Source organism: Bipolaris sorokiniana (assembly GCF_000338995.1).
Source record: "Bipolaris sorokiniana ND90Pr unplaced genomic scaffold COCSAscaffold_12, whole genome shotgun sequence".
NCBI classification, from domain to species: Eukaryota; Fungi; Ascomycota; class Dothideomycetes; order Pleosporales; family Pleosporaceae; genus Bipolaris; species Bipolaris sorokiniana.
In genome coordinates this window covers 1,346,548-1,363,135 of record NW_006911906.1, presented here as the reverse complement: position 1 = coordinate 1,363,135, position 16,588 = coordinate 1,346,548, and the positions used below count along the sequence as shown (strand labels likewise).

General features: G+C 51.8%; 5 protein-coding genes across 5 annotated transcripts; all 5 read right to left on the bottom strand.

Annotated features, from left to right (window-relative positions):
- Positions 1 to 1,098: 1,098 nt before the first annotated feature.
- On the bottom strand, positions 1,099 to 2,883 carry COCSADRAFT_96362 (uncharacterized protein; the record flags this gene model as incomplete). The annotated part of the gene is made up of 4 exons (XM_007704828.1): positions 1,099 to 2,385; positions 2,435 to 2,597; positions 2,655 to 2,738; positions 2,795 to 2,883. The coding sequence occupies 4 exons, from the start codon at positions 2,881 to 2,883 to the stop codon at positions 1,099 to 1,101; spliced, it is 1,623 nt and encodes a 540-aa protein (XP_007703018.1).
- A 2,358-nt stretch (positions 2,884 to 5,241) lies between these two features.
- COCSADRAFT_39461 (uncharacterized protein) lies at positions 5,242 to 6,181 on the bottom strand. The gene has a single exon (XM_007704464.1). It carries the CDS (start codon positions 6,127 to 6,129, stop codon positions 5,494 to 5,496), a length of 636 nt encoding a protein of 211 aa, XP_007702654.1. The 5' UTR covers positions 6,130 to 6,181; the 3' UTR covers positions 5,242 to 5,493.
- A 663-nt stretch (positions 6,182 to 6,844) lies between these two features.
- On the bottom strand, positions 6,845 to 7,544 carry COCSADRAFT_29066 (uncharacterized protein; the record flags this gene model as incomplete). The annotated part of the gene is made up of 4 exons (XM_007704360.1): positions 6,845 to 7,213; positions 7,282 to 7,308; positions 7,340 to 7,356; positions 7,430 to 7,544. 4 exons carry the CDS (start codon positions 7,542 to 7,544, stop codon positions 6,845 to 6,847), a joined length of 528 nt encoding a protein of 175 aa, XP_007702550.1.
- Positions 7,545 to 7,951: 407 nt separating this feature from the next.
- Positions 7,952 to 8,943, bottom strand: COCSADRAFT_39460 (uncharacterized protein). The gene is made up of 2 exons (XM_007704463.1): positions 8,809 to 8,943; positions 7,952 to 8,716 (listed from the first exon to the last, which is right to left on the bottom strand). Exons 1-2 carry the CDS (start codon positions 8,822 to 8,824, stop codon positions 8,262 to 8,264), a joined length of 471 nt encoding a protein of 156 aa, XP_007702653.1. The 5' UTR covers positions 8,825 to 8,943; the 3' UTR covers positions 7,952 to 8,261.
- Positions 8,944 to 10,838: 1,895 nt separating this feature from the next.
- COCSADRAFT_235253 (uncharacterized protein) lies at positions 10,839 to 11,981 on the bottom strand. The gene has a single exon (XM_007704827.1). The coding sequence runs from the start codon at positions 11,495 to 11,497 to the stop codon at positions 10,913 to 10,915; it is 585 nt and encodes a 194-aa protein (XP_007703017.1). The 5' UTR covers positions 11,498 to 11,981; the 3' UTR covers positions 10,839 to 10,912.
- Positions 11,982 to 16,588: the final 4,607 nt, after the last annotated feature.

Genomic DNA, 16,588 nt, shown 5'->3' with positions numbered 1-16,588 from the left:
ATGCTTTCTCTATCCATCCATCCCCCCTTGGCCTCTCACTCCATTTTTGTTTGCTCACCATCAAAACAACAACAGCTTACAACGAACCACCAGTCGCTCTTCAACCATACAACAAAACGAACTCCCCAAAAAGCTTCACCAAAAAAAGCGCGTATCCCAAACAAGCGGAAGGGGGGTTGGGGGATATCACAGATATAGATATATATGTATATCAGAATCAAAAAAAAAAGAACACACATTAAACACCCTCTTCCCCCTCTCCCCCTTTCCACCGTTGGAGCAGCGCAAGAAAGGGCCAAAATAAAGGCCATATGTACAAATTACTTTGGGTTTCCAACACTTTGAATTACTCTACTCCTCTCTCCTCAAATAGGTAAAGCTCTTCCCCCTCACCTATGAAGGCGAAGAAGAGAGTGAAAACAAGAGAAAAAAATAGGGTTTTCATCGCATGTATGGGTAAGTCATGCGATTGGGTATAGAACGGCAGAGGCGAAACGTAAAACTGACCAAGAGAGAGAGAGAGAGGTGGCCGCAAGCGCTGGGGTGGCGTAATTTACGAGGACGGACGATGGCGATGGGTGGCAGCCGAAGCGACTCAGAGAGTGTGCAGCCACACGGAATGCCGCTTTGCGTAGTAAAGAGCGAATTAGACACTAGATGCACAGGCGGTCCTTCCATCTCTTGGCCAGAATCATCAGAGAAAAAAAACAAAAATAGGAGGATATGGCCGTGGCGGGGTGGCGGAGCTTGGTAGATCTAAAGGCTCCGAAGACACCAAAAGCAAGCAACAAAGAGGGGACCCTGGGGCGGAGTGAGGAGTGCCGATGACCACGGGGTCATGTGTTGAAAATGTGGAACAGAAACAGCGCGTGAACAGACATTATCGTGGCGGCATTACGGTTTGTGGACAAGGTCAATGAGCGTGCTAGAACCTGGGGAGTGAACATCCGGCGTCCCTGCGAGTGGTGGGCGCTTCACAGAAGGTAGAGGCGCAGATACGACACGGCTCTCGCCCTTGCAGATTCGCGCGTAGGGCGGAGACTGCCACGGAGTATACGAAGCTAGGAAAGATTAGTAGACCAGATACAGACAGCATCACTAAGGGCTTGGAGGCCCTCGGTCACCTCGACTCCGGTGCCCTCCAATGATTGCGCTATCGCCCTCAATGGTCTTTCGCCAGTGCTGCGGCAAGCAGACGCAGACCAAGGGGAAGGCCTTGATCTCGCTGTCCTCTAACGGCATTCTTCCACTGGCGCTGCTAACGCCCGAGTCACGTTGCTCGGCTTTTCGTGCCTCCCATTGCTCAGCTGTTTCAGATATCCTGACGCCAGTAGCCCAACCGTCATCCCAGATACCAACAACCTTGAGCATGTCACCTCTTTCAAGCTCAAATTCGTCGCCAGCGCGAGGCTGGTAGGCCCAAAGAGTGGCAACAGTATCATTGGGGTGGATGTCATCTTGGGAATAGTAGTCCTTGAAGAATTGAAGCTGTTCGGACTGGGAGGTAAGACCGTCGGGGCTAGACAAGCTGCGGCTCTGATCAGAGCCAGAAAGGGGCGAGGAGTGCATGCCGAGAGCGGAGTGACTTGACAAGGAACCCTGGCGCTTTGGGAGTCCTGCAGCTAGAGCACCACGTATTGATTCTGGAGAATCGTAAGCGCCGAATTGAGAGCCACCGTACGCGGTCAGACGACCGTCCCTCTCGCTGTTGTTGGCTGACGATGTGGCATCCTCCAAGGCCGACATGCGTTGGACACGAGCGCCTGGGAGAATGGTAGCCGAGTGGTTGGCGTCACCACCAAAGGCCATGGGAGGCACGGGGTTGCCCTTGGAAGAGTGATGTCGGGATGGCGAGGGAGTGTTGAAAACGCTACCGGCCTGGCTGTACTTTTGTCTGCGCCTCTGCATGCAACAGAAGATGACAGCGGCAATTACCAGGGCGGCACCGATAAGTGATCCAATAACGATACCAGCAATAGCACCTCCAGAGAGTCCCTGTTTCGAGTTCTGTCCGCCGGATGCTCCACCGGCCGTGGAGGTTGGTGAAGCAGACGAGGTGCTAGTTGGGAAGACAGGAGGCATGGAAATGGTGGTGGGAAGATCAACATTTTGGCAGCGGGCTTCGACATTGGCATTGACACAGCAGGTATCGGTCGAGTTGGCGGTGCTTCCAGCGCAAAACAAGCACAGTCCTTCAAGGTTGTTCTGGAAACCACATTCTGCGGGCTCGTTCTTTACAGCTTCAATGCAACTGGTGCTGAGAGCGTCTGCAGGGTTGGAGCAACGGGCAAAGTCTGAGCGAATCTGGGGCACTGCGTTGTTGCCTGGGGTACCACAGAGGTCCGGACTTGATATGATGACCTGTTCGCTAATGGCAAAGTCGGCCTAAAGATGGTCAGTATGGTGGTGCAGCTGGGCAGTTCAATCTACATACGCAAGCGCCAGCACATAGCGGTGTTGCGGCTTGATCACTGAGGCCACACGATTGCTTCGAAGACTGGACAATGGCATTGCACAAGACTGTTGTTGTAAAGCGAGCATACAGATTGGTAGTGCTAGTAAGATTGACACTTGAACAGCCAAGAATGTCTTCGTATCTAGCAAAAAGTGTCAGTCATACCGCGCGGTAAAAGGCATTGCAGGGCCAAACTGACTGTCGCTGGGCGTAACCGGTCGCTATGTAGTTTTTCAGGCCTTCGTCAAAAGACTGGGTGTTTGACACAAACTTGAGGAAGGGACTGCTTGGCATTAGTATTGCTTCTGGTCGGACAGTATGCACCATTGCTGGACGTACAAGTTGCCGGTCAGGTTGGTGTTGACCGAGGCCGAGGCAAAGGCCGGGCAGGTAGTTGAGCCTGCGAGCGAGACGCAGCTTTGAGCCATTGTCGAGGGCAGCGAGGCGGCAAGGACAGCGAGGAGGGCGGCAGCGGGGGCTTTTGTGCCTATGCGTGGTTGCTTTTGGCGGCGTGCAGCACGTGGATGGCTCGCATCATGGCAGGGCAGGCATGGGTTCATGCTGAGAAGGAACAGTGGGCGTGGGCGTGGAGGCTGGCTGTCTGTGCCGTGGGTATCAAGGCTGCAGAAGCGGGACCGGAGCAGAAGAAAAGTATCGACGTGGAGACGCGCAGGTGACTAGGCCATGCGCGGCATGGAGGTTGGGTGCCGTGGATTGCTTGAGCGAGAGGTTTAGTGGTTGTTTGGCGGCAGTGCCTGGGGGCGGCGGTGAAGGCAGAACAGAGCAGAGGGATCGGGGATGGGGGGAAACAGCGACGGCGCGATGTATATTGGCAGTGGAGCGGCCTAGCAGAAGGGACAGGGCGGCCGGGCTCGCAACATGCAAAAATGAGCGTAGTGGGTAGAGAAGCTACGAGGGCCACACACGTAGTCGTGGGAGAAGAAGGAAGGCACGACCGACTGGGGGAAGCTGCGACACGCGCGACCTGCGACCTGCGACGGACATGGCCTGGACTGAGCGCGCGCGTGCTCGCCGCTGATTGGCCCGCCCCTGGGTCGGGAAATGAGGTTCCTGGCCTAAAATTATCCCGAATCTGCTTTTCTGTCTCATCCTCCATCTAACCATAGCCACAAATAGCCTGCCTTTTCTTACTATGTGCCTGTAAGAACATACTTACTGACAGCTCTTCTTGCGTCTGTGCCGATATGCCTCATTTCACTCGCCATGCTCCCCCAGCGTCCTGGCCGACGACTCTCGCGCGCGCCCCTGCAGACATGCACTGCTGTCCGTGGTGCGTTGTCCTGCAGTAATCTGCGTCTCCGCTCTACCCGACATGGCGCTAAGTCAGCACTCGTGCTAGCTAACAACTGTCAGCCGCCTTTTTGGTCGGTCGGTCGGCGCAACCGCAATCCAAAACTGCCTCGCTAGCATCGCTCCCTCACTGCCGGGGAGCATCTACTGTCGAGCCATTGCTGCTTGGCTTTAAAGCGCTCCCCCGCACTCCCTGCCCGCGGCTACCACCCCGGTGGAGCCAGTCCTCGTCCAGGTACAGTACTTAGATACGGCATCTTATGCAACTGCCGAACCTTCATCTTCTCTATTCGCCTTCTCCCTTTCTTCCTTGTCATTATCCATGTAGTCCCCATCGCACACATAATGCCTTATCATAGCCATCCAGCCAACCAACCCGGTCCTTGCAACAACCGACAACCTCACAGCCACATGGTTGCGCTAACCCCGTGACCCGTGCGCTCCTGCCTCACACTAGCCGGCGGCCCGCTCCCATGGCACTGTTTGTTGCGGCGATCTCTCTTTTTGCTTTCTGATCCACAGTCTAAACTTAAGTATCCCACGCTCAAGTACCGATATACGTACGTCACAAAAGTATACACGGTACACTTGTCAGCAGCGACATGATCATTGTACGGTCATGTCACGGCCTACCAACCATTGGCCAGAGCAACACCACAGATCAGTGTCACTTCTGTCGTACAAAGTGTCGCAGACCCCCATCTCCAAGACAATCGTGAAGGTGCTAGTCTAGCCTCGAGAAGGAAAAACACAGCCGCTCCCATCTTCCGCTTTTTCGAACCGCCAAGCCGAACCTACTCTGTCTGAAGTAACCGATCGAATAATATATCCTCCGGTCTTGTCATCCACCTGACACCTACATTCCCCAGCACCATAATCCCAGCAAAAAATCTAGACTAACATGCACAGCTCATTGCTTTGTCACTGCTGAGCAACCAACAACACGCTCTCTCTCTCTCTCTCTCTCTCTCTCTCTCTCTCTCTCTTCTCACCGTTCTGCGTATCTTCCGACACTGTCTGTTTGAACGCGCCAAGTTGAGATGCACCATCAATGCGAACTACAATTTCCACCCCTAAAATCCAACGTTCATCTCTGGTTCACGGGGGGAAAAAAGGAAAAGAAAAGAAAAACAGTTCCCCCCTCAATCTATATCGCCGGTCATCTTTGCTTTCCCCGCACACTATCGTCTCACTCTAGGCCATTATGCTCTCGTACAGCCAAGTCTTGGCATACACTACCTTTCAAGACCTCTTGTCCGCCTTTGCTAAAGTTGCGCCTATTGAATAGCTTGTTTTGGGCAAGAACTAGGCCGCAGGGATGCCTCGGTGAGTTTGTCTTTATGCTCCGGCGTAAGTAAAGTATACCGGTGGGTTGGCATCTGGATAGGTGTCTTCTTTTTTTGGGCTGTCAATGTACTTACAACTGTGTTTGTGTCGCTAATGGCTTGATGCCGCGTGGAAGGTTTCAGAGTCAAGATTGTCTGCGGATGATTCATTCAGAAGGTGTATCTTTTTTTTGGGTCCTATACGTCATAGGAATATATCTCGTTGTAAAAAAAAGAGTCATTGGAGTTACAATGATGAGCAAGATTCCCACCTTGCAAGCCCATTCATCCACTCATTTAACAAAAGAACCCTCTCCAAACACAATATGCAAGTCTATTCATTTGGATATCATTTCCACTCTTCTCTTCCCATCCCCTCCCCTTAAATAACCCGATTTTCCCTCAAAAAAACTTCACGCCCTCTCCCTCCCCCCCACTCCCAAACACCTGCGCCTTCCCCCTCTTAACACAAACCCCCAGACTCTTCTGCAAAAGCTCCATGTCCATCCCTCCAAACTCCTCCTTCCCCACTGCATCCCCCTCCACAATCTCATAAAGCGTCAGCACTGTCCCCTTCTGCCCCGTCCTCTCCACCCACTCCTCAATCGCCGTCGCCCATTCCTCCGGTCTACGCCAGTACACCCACACTTTGCCCCCCTCTCCTTCTTCTGCTTTCGAGCTTTTCTTCGTACCAGATGTTATGAATTCCGCGCGATTCCCGCCTTCGGGCGAGGCCATGTATGTGAGGATTGCTTTTGCGTCGCGGAGTGAGAGGCTGCGGCGGAGAGTGGCGTTTGTGAATAAGGGTGTGGGCAGGGCGTCGATGAGGGAGAGGGTGAAGATGCGGTGGTGCCGGCAGTAGGATTGAATTAGCGTCGACCACGAGGCGAGCTGTGAGCTGCGGGTGCTGGCCACGGGTTGCAGGGTGAAGAAGGGGGGGAAGGAGTAGTGGGGTGGGAAGGTAAAGCTTGTGTTTGAGGATGTGGAGGTAGACGTGGGGTTGGGTACGGGCGGTAGATAGGAAGATGTGGTTGCCATGGCTGCAGGTTTTGAGGAGTGTTGGTGTAGGTGCGACTGTAGTTGCGGTTGTGGATGTTTAGTTGGGGGACGCGACGCAGCGGAGGTGTTGGTGGAGGTTTGCGGGGGCTTTGCGACGTCATTGGCTCACTTGGCTGCGGAGGACAGGGTAGCTCTTCTCTTGAACTTCGACATCTTTTACACACTCATGTTAACTATTGGTTTTTCGTGGAAAGCTTTGGGTTTTGTTAATTTGTGACATTCTTCAATTACAGCAAAATAAACCTACAAATTTGGGTCATCGAGCTGCTATTCTTCTTCAACTCCTCTCCCTCCATCCATCCATCTTACCGTACATCTTCTTTCTTATCCACGTCCTCAGAGCTATGAACTAATCTTAGCCCAGAGCTACCCAAAACAGTTCTCTCGTAGAGTTCCTCAAGTACTGCCTCTACGCAATCGTGTGCAGCAGACCCAGTGTGTAGATATCACACCCAAGTGGTAGAGATAGGCGTCATGTTTGTTGCCCAATTTTTTTTAGCAAGTGTTCGTGGATAGCATCAATGACCTGACCTATAGTTACGCCACCTCTGTTCTGCGCATAGATCATGTCGAGATGTGTATTATAGCGTTCAGTGGCGTCGTGGGAGGAGCGTTGACTGGGGCTAGGGAATATTGTAGATCTGATTCCAAACTTGATCTTCGAGAGAGGTAGAACACACACTAGCATATCCTTTCATGACACGTTTTTTTCTTCGGCTGTCTTCTTGAACGCTTCAATCGCAGCCATCAGGTTGTTGCGTATGTAATATTTGTGATGCCGCTGCTGTTTATCGATACCGACTTCAATCAAGGAGCCGAAAATGATGTGAAGGTATTCGGACAGCTCCTTGATCATAGGATGGACTGTGATAGCTTCCGGAGCGCTATTCATCCAGGGCTGAAGGAGGGGAATTTCCTGGCATATCACGCGCGTGGATGTGATCATGTAATTTCTCGGTCCTACTACACCCTCTCTGGCCTCTAGATTGAAAACCAGAAGCAAACTACGGGGGAATTCATGGTCTCCACTATTCTCCTTGTCGTCGCTATCACCTTGGGAACACTGTATCCTGGTACAGTTTACGAACAGCTTGTCACGAAGCGTCGGGTCGTTGCCTGGAAGGCACGCACGCCAGGTCTTGCAGACTTGCTGACAACCTAGGACTAGATTCAAAATCAGCATACACACATGGCACTTCTCGACTCCTAACCGAATAGTAGAAGTAGTAAAGCGTCCACTGTAGGCAGTCTGGGGTAAGACGCCACACAAGCAACTTACGACCGAAGAAATCCAGCTCATGAAGTACCATTTGCAGCACCTCTGGCGGCATGTGCGGTGTAAACGAGTCCATACTCTTCTCAGTATCGCTTTCGTTCACTTTGTCTGCTTGCATATTGTCTGATAAGCTCATATAGATTGGTTGAGGTGATTTGTTGAAGAAGAGGGTAAAGAGGATAGAGCGCTCGAGGCAGACGAATATGTAGTGACTGTGTGTAGAAGTATCTCGCTTGCGTAACTGATGTGAGAGTGAAGGGCAGGGTGCAAACAAACGTGTAAGCGGATATGGGAGTGAGAGTGAAAGTGAAAATGGAAATAAGACTGTTAGCTTTATAAACACGCGTGTGACCATTCACCTCAACTGCGGTGACTAGCGCTTTCTTATCCAGGCTCTAATGAATGAGTATCAAAACGTCGCTCATCTTTACCACCTCTTCTAGAGTAGCAACCAATCATTCCTTATTGTTCAATAGAACACTGATTTGAAAGGTCGCTGGGACTATGGCTCAATCAGTCAAAATGCCCGTATAACACCAGAACATACTGCATCAATATCATTATTCGTTGACCCAAAGCTTGCATACAAGCCGTCCCTGTATCCTAAAGGACATATCCCACAAGCCATATGACACAATGTCCTGATATCCGTCTCATCACCATGACCATATTTTTGCACAAACATCCCTTGCGCCATAACAAGCACACAACCAAGCCCAATCTTTGCGCCAAATAACACATGAATCTCTTATCCACGAAACTCAACCCAATGGTATTCCAAAAAACCTCACATACAGCATGCCAACACCTTCATCTCTCCCTACAAAACGCCATCTCATCGCCACCCCTTCCTCTTCTGCTGCTGCCCCGCCTTAAACCTAATCTGATCCTCTTTCTGCTGCTGAAACATCTTAACCTCCCCACTATACCTCTCGTACTCGCCCATCCAATACTCGATCAATCCACTCACATCATCCACAAACCCTTCTGGCCCGCGATTCCACACCCACAAGCCCACGACCAAGATACCGCCCCAGAAGGCGAGGCGGAACGCCAGGTTGATCCAGAAGACGACGGCGCGGTACATCATGTCAAGGATCTTGAGCGAGATGAAGAAGATGAAGAGGAGGGCGACGATGGATGCGACATCGGGTTGCGTGATGAGTTTGTTGAGAAGGGGAGAGAGGTGCGTGGAGAGGGTGCGGGAGAAGCCGAGGAAGGTGGTTATGATGTGTAGTGCGGGGTCGGCGAAGGAGGGAGGGAGGAGGCGGGGGAGGAAAGCGGCGTAGTCTGTTTTGCTGCTGTTAGATATGGGTGTTGATGTGGCGCAAGAGTGCGCGCGTGAGTATATGCGCTGATTAAACTGGTGATTGCAAACTTACCTTGTATAAAATCCATATTGGGCCGTTTGCGCTTCTTTTTTTCTCTCTTACAAAGTAAAATGGCTAGTCGTGTGCGAAACGCGATGTGGCAGACGCGTTGTATGTTTGTTGTTTTGCGGGGATCGCAAAAACGTAAGTGGAGTAGCAAGTTGTGAAAGGGAAGTGTTGGAACGCAGCGATCCTTTCTACCCTTCCAGAAACAAACAAAGCTACCTGCTAGTACGACCACGGAAACGTCAAAATCCAGGGGTTTCAATAGGGCTACATGCAAAACAAAAACATCAAGTTTCAAAATGAACGAGAATATTCCCCTTTCGCATGTGTTTCGCGGCGGTGACAAACTGTCCACGTTGTTTCTCTTCCACGTCTGGTCTAGTCTCGAACCCTTTTTTCACGTGCATTTTGTCCCGCCCTCAACAAGCAACTTTGTTACATGCCGCCCATTACTCAAAGTAGCCGTGACCCACGCACACGCAAGTGATTGATACAGCTGCACGTCATTGCTGCGCTTCAACGCAACCGTTTTGGCGTTGCAGAAAAACGTTATGCACAACTTGACAAACAAGGCCAAAACTGCAAGCAGCCTAATCACCGCACCCCTGTCCAGCAAAAAAAAAGCTGTACAGATAATAACTCTTGACCAAAGGGTAAGTAGTACGGAAGAAGTCATGGAAAAAAGGAACATACGATAAGAGAAAGAGCGACCTGATCTACCCGAGACCCCCACTCACACCAAGAAAATCCCATGTACCTCGACCGGCTTCAATCATCCGTTACAATACAACTATGCACCACTTTATGTTCACAACCTAGTACTCCGGGACATGTACATCCCGCTTTCAATCCAACTCCACTTCTACCCGCCCAAAAGAAAAACCCCCCACCTCATCCCATCCTCGTATTTCCCCTAATGGAATTTCCGGACTTTAATCTTAATTTCACGAAAAGAAGAAATAAAACTGCCGATGCGGCTGCCAATCGCGGGCCGAAGACCGGATCTACTTATTTTTCTTTCTAGGAGTAAATCACCATTCCCATGGTCTTGGCTCTTGCTCATTCCCCCCCCCCTCCTCCTTCAATTAATTAGCCAAGGTTAGTTATTAGCTTGCGGAGAAAGAAGGGAATAAGGTGTAGAAAAAGGAGCGAATGAGTAATATACAAAAACATTCTAGATATGGATGTTGCAGAAGGAAAAAGTGGGGGAGAGCAAAGGGACGTGAATGGTTGGAGGGTTTTGTTCAGGGAAGTTCCTTGGTGCGTGGGTTACCGGAAACAGGTAAAGAGGGGACGATTGTGGCAAACTGGCGGTGTGTGTAGAAGGGACGGAAATTGTGGATTGGAAAATCGGCACGCACACGGGGTGGCGTCACTTTGGAGCCTGCTCCAAGCCTAAGGGGTTTTTTCCTAAGACGGGTTACTTGTTGTGGATTCCTTGTCGACGCGGGTGGAGCCGAGATGCTCGTCCGTCTGGTGGGTATTCGAAGAGAAGGGGGTAGTGGTAGTAAGTAGTATTATCACGCAATCGAATCATGATGGTTGTGAGAGAATGGCATGGTGGTAAATGTGTGTGTGTGTGTGTGTGTGTGTGTGTGTGTGTGAATTGTTATTCCTATCTGATGTTGAGAGAAATTAGTCTCTTGCTGTGTGACCAGCTGTATACCTGATACTCAGATACATGTTTGCCTATCCTACAACGCTATCCTCCCTTCCACGCCCAATGCGTGCTTCGGCAATGGCCGGCGAACTGTCCTCGAACAAAAGAAAAAGAGGCTCTGGGCCTATGTAGATGACGCTAAGGTCTGGTATCATAATCACAAAGCGCCGCCAAACTCCAAGGATAAAAATCATATGTTGTCGTAAAATATGTATGCGAAGTGAATGTCGCGAAGGTAAATGGTGTTGTGTCCGGCTTGGTGACATTCTCCAAAGTTGTGTAGCAGAACACAGTGCATGGTAATGCATGCAGCTGTCGAACCAATGCGCTACCCAGTTAGGGTCGTACTGAAACGACAACAGTTCATGCAGACGACCGGTCGTAAAGGCCGCTCGTGACGAAAGGTTGGTAAAGATGATTACAAGAAGTATTCGAGTCGAGAAGTGGAAATTATATCCAGTTCCCATTGCGTTTCTGCTCAGCCTCGAAATTGAAGCGGAATGCAGAGGTCTCAGATACAGAGGGGTAATGTATCAGAGGCTGTGATCGATGGGAAGATACCGATCCACGGTTGAACTCTCCAGTGGGCGAACAAGGAGAGTATGGAGTTGGTGGTCTATCAGCGAGTGACGAAGCAACACTAGACTTTCTTCGTGTTCGCTCCGGTTTCTGTATTGAGCTTGTGGGTGATTTGATTGAGACAGCGTCTGTCAATGATGGTGTCCGTGGGGGAAAGTCGTATGTGCTGAGCTCCTTCTCGAAGAAAGATGGGGTCCTGGGCGATACACGGTCTCGCAAGACAACTCGGTTTGATGGTCGAATGCCATACTCGTCCAGCCGTTGGTTGTATTGGCTGGGTCGTCGCCATGATTCGAATTCAGCGTCGTCCAGTGGTGTGACTGCTCGTAATGAGAAGCCTCGCATCCTCCTGCGGGATCTTGTCCACACAAAGAGGACTGCAAGGGTAAGGGCACACACGACGAGCGAGCCTGCGACTGCACCAATGATGATGTAGATTTTGGTTCCCTGCTCCATGATGGCGGTGTCGATGTGGAAGTGTAGACAGTCAGTAGGGTGTCGTAAATGAGAAGCCGAGTTGAAGATGTGAAGGAGTGACGTCTATCGGATGATGATCATGCTGGCTGCGGTTGACGCGGATGCAATTGTTGATGGGGGCGGTCGACGAAACGACAGCGGTAGACGAAAGAGTCCACTTCTGTTTGATATGAACCCGGAAGGGCGATACGGATAAAGTAGTGCGGGACAGGTGGAGGGGGGTAAGACGGGCGGAGACCAAGGTCATGCGTGTACCCTCGCTCCACAGCGCTGTGGCAAGATGGCACGCAACTAGCGGGACGAAACAAGGCAAGACAAAGAACGGTCTTGCTAAGCGGCGCACCGAGAGAGAGGAGTGTTGCGGGATATAGCGAGCGGGCTGGCTTGGCTCGAGGCAACATGCAAGGTACAAGAGAGCGGCTAGTGGTGGGCAGCGAAGTTTGTCAGTAGGGCAGACGGCCTTGGAAATATCGGTGAGGTGTGCACTAAGAGGACATCCATGAGGAACTAATATCGACAAGCTTGGAATCTGGTCCCGCCGTCAGCGATGGCGCAAGTACCGAAATAGGCAATTACACCGTCTCTACTGCAAGGGGCCTGCTGCTCCCGTCCAGTGGGTGCTGTGTCAGAGCCACGGAATGGGCGAGTGTGGCGTTGTTGGGGTCAGCAAGACCATGACCTTTTGACAACGCATGCCAGATATGCAACGAATCCAGGCACAGAAGACGCTTTCAGCCTCACTCAAGTGATACTCGTGGCTTTGATGTCGTAGACGATAACCCGCCAGTTTGCGTAGATGCTTGCCCTGGTTGCATGCGTGCGTGCATGCGCGTGTATGTACGAACAGGACAGTAGATGCGTGCGAGCCGTTCACTCAGCTCCTATCCGCAGTACCCACTTGCATGGTTTGGAGGGCGGGGCATATAGTTGACTGGAGTGGGAGGGTGTGTGGGTGTGTGGGTGCTGGTCGGACACTTCGCTTACACGCAGGCACTGACAGAGACGTCGATCTACGCAGCTCTCGCCAAACTTGAAGCAGCATCGCTCCCTCGCAGGCACTGGCCAATGCCGTAACGGACTTTAGGTGCGTCCCGCGATAGCTTCCTTGAAAGGGCCCCAGCGTCTCTTTGTCCTGAGCTGGGCTCGCCAGTGGGGCGGGGCGCATCCAGATTCTGAGGGCAGGCGTTCGCCCGCACACAAGTACCCGGGGCGCGCAGAAGGAGATGAGCTGGGCCAGGAAGAAAACAGGTTGAGGCGCAGTAGTTGCAGGTGCAGGCGCAAGACGAAGACGACCTGGTCCTTATCGCCGGCAAGCTATAGCCTAAGAGCTGAGTGTTCCTGACCCGTCGCCCACACTCCCTGGCTGCTATGCTCGATATAGACCAGGTGCGCCGACATGTTCCATGGCACGAACGGTCGCTTGGTCGTCAGCTTGCCAGGTCAGAGATTGCTTAATGATCCTGAAGCTTCGTCCGAGGCCCCCATTTTCTGCACCACCAATCCTACTCGGCATGCTTTCACCGGACCTCAGATGAAACATGTCAAATCTGCCATGGCACCCTGAATAACGAGCTCAACGTTGCGTTGCGTTGCGTTGCGTTGCGTTGCGCTGCATGGGCGATGCAGTAACGTGAAGCCGGGGCGACCTGGGGGCATGCACTGCTGCGTAGTACACTAACGCCATCGCCCAGTACTAGTCTAGAGGGTAGTGCATCATCTGGACTGCCCTAATGGACCTGTCCAAACAATTAGCTGCATCTGTCCAGAGGAAAAAAAACCTCCGATCCTGGCCATGGCCGGTCGCTTTGGCCGATGGTTTCATTTCTAGCGCCGCTGGTGGCTGATCTAAGAGCTGTATGTACCGTTTGTAATCCGTCTTCAGGAGCTTCAGGCCACCTCCACCATAGAGTTCGGTATGGTCATGACCAAGCCGTGTATCTCAAACCTCTGGATTTAGACCCGTATTACAAAAGGATTCACAGTGCTGGAGAGAGACGGACCGACTCTAAACCCCGTCATCATGATCTTCACATTTGCACCACAACCGAAATGAGACGTCCTATCACTACATACTAAGCATAGCCGAACGAGCATCGTCTGCAACTCAGATACAGTTTGCCACTTGACAAACTGTAAGTGCACGTTAGTCTATTCCTGCCCTCAAGACACAGACACACAACATGCCCGGCAGTTGGGCATTTGATGCAGTGGAAGCCACGGGTTTTCCAATACAGTGGAAGGACAGCCACGACAGGTTCGGGTCAGGGGTACCTGGACAAGGCCGGATTGGTACAGGCGCCCTTGCCGCTGATGCCGAGCCTGACCGAAATACTTACCAGTTCATACAAGAGTAAGTAGATACTACTCTAGTCTAGTCGGAGCTGGAACATGGCGCTGTCGTTCTGCCGGCTAAATGCCAATTTTGCACGTGGATCTGGATCGCCGCCAGGCAAGCGTGCGACGCCAGCGCCCCGGATTTCAGGCGTTAGCTCAGGGCGAGGAGGTCTTTTGGGTGGACGTGACAGGAATGTTGTGACGAGGCCATCGCACTGGAATCGAGCGTGTGTTTGTGTTTTGCGTTAGGGAATGCCTGTAATGTGGAGAAACACGACGGCCATCATGGGGTCATTGGTGGAGCAAAAGCAGAAGGTGCCAAGACTCTCGGCTTCGCAAAGAACCCTGCGTCAAACCATTTCCCGCGCCGGCCAATCACAGCCTCGCCGTCCCCATCGTTCTCTCCTCCAAAGCTTAGCCCTACACACAGCACGACTCCAGGACCATCATCGTGACTCGACTTTCGACTATTGCAGTCACAGCCTTCTCGCCTTCTCTGCCCTATCCTTGCTTGGGCTCTGGCACCGACACACCACAGACGCTCCATTCGCCATGACGCATGGAGATGACAATCTACCCACCGTCCCTCAAACGAGATGAGGTTGTGCACCCCGTGACACCGATCCGACTCGTCTCATCACCTGCTGCAGACGTCGATGTCCAGAGCAATATATCCAACATGACCATCTCCCTGGAACTACCGCCGGAACACTGCGATTCCGGGTCATCTTGCACATTATAATAACAGCACCCATGACGATACCGCTCCTCAAGCGACATTGCTTCAACGGCCGTACAGGCACCCTGGACTCGGATCCCTCCCGCTATGCAACAACCATATTACCGCCCATGTCACTTTTCGATAGCGGCGAAAACTTTCCCACGCCCATGTTGCAACAAACGTCATGAGACGGCATTTTCGGCAATGGCACATGAAATGGCGAGTGCCCGCTCTCGGGGCAGGGCGCATTCTCCATCAGTCGACTCGACCAACCCACAAATCGTTCGCATATCACGAACGGTGGCGCCTGCTTACACGTGCTCCCTGTGACTCGTTTCCTAATACATCCGTTCTTGCTGCAGGCCCGGTAAACTTGTGCGCAACTTTGGCCCTGCGAGTGGTTGGAGCTCGCTGCCGGCGGTTGGCGAGTCAAAGAAAAAGAAAAGTTTCCCCATTTCCCATATGTCGCTTGCTGACGACCATGACCGCGAGACTTGCTCCATGGACCCATATGTATTTACTCGTGACGCAGACATATATTGGAGGGGTCTTGGAAAGCATCCCGCGCCGCGAGTTCTTTCGGAGTGACTTGTGAGGGGTGGGGGCGCGGCATCGCTGCATGCGGTATATTGAGCGCTTTTTGTCTTGTGCATACGCGCTCGGTGATGTCTGCATAGGATAAATGTATAGGTAAATAGAGCGCAGCTTCTACATATGCACAGAAGAAGAAGCCGTTTCAATAAAACTATATTTGACCAGCTTGTTGGTATAGTTTGGATACCGCACCTACTTACGATCCTGCTTCACTCCTGACGATTAGCGTCGAACCGTATGCTATGTATCAAGGAGATCAGATCGCGGAGCGGGAGAGTCGATGATTTGAGAATAATAGCTCATATATCTGCGCTACGGAAGTGTTCCTGAAGGATTGGCTACCAGCATACTACTAGGTATCAGAGACATGACTTTCACATGTGCATCCTTTGACAACTGTAGGAAACAACAGAGGCATTTGTTTCTGAACCCTGCAACCAAAGCGCTTGTCGAAACAAGCAAACAATACAGGGTAGCGCATTCTCAGAAATATGCGACTACCGATAGCAAGAGTAGGCGTACTTGCCTTCCCTTCACGATCCAGCGTACCCATGTATCTTGCTGCTCACATGTCTGCGCATGTCCCGCACCCAACACTCCTCCCTCATTCGACCTCGTATTCCGCTGTGAAGACTGATGCGCGCAATCGTCCCGACAAGGAAACATAGCGGAAAACATTTGTCATTCCTCAGCCACACAGCCACCCGCACTGGCAAATCCCAGACATCGTTCGCTCGGGTGCAAAAGGGTATTTTAAACTTTCAAGCTATGGCGCCGCACCAGAGCAGGTACCGAATAGCAGCGTTAGGCGCGAGCACCCGTCGATTAGTACTTATTTCCCACCCGCTTTCACAAGAGAACGGAGATCTGACGAGATGGCACGGCCTGAATAAGTATCTGCGGTGCGGTAAGCTGCGGGAATTGCCGCGTTTCCAAATTGTCTCCCATTAATATCGTCATATTCCTCGTATGCCCTAGAATTCCATTCATGTGGCGTTCTCGCGGCGAAAGAGCCTCAACTCTGGCAGCTAGCCATGTAAGTAGACAGGAGTGTTTTTGCCCTGGTTGTCGCAATCTCAAAAATAAAGCATTTCTCTTCATCATCAAACGTCGTCCCCACTCCCCTCCTCGGCCCCTCAAACCCAATGATTCGGTACCACAAACCGCAGTGTTATCAGTCCGCGAACGACTCGGTTTCTGCTGAAACTCTGTTACCCGAAACTCTCCCCTCGCCTGTCCGTATCGCAACTTTCCCATCCCCACAAACAAGGGGTCTTACTTAGCACAACGTAATATTTGTCGCTTTGCCCCTCCCCAGCGCTGGAAGGAGGAGCACCTGGTAATCCGAGTCCGCCGCTACCCCAAGCGCCCGCTTCTTATTTCCTCTTTCCGTCTTGATCCTCATACATGATCGTTCTGAA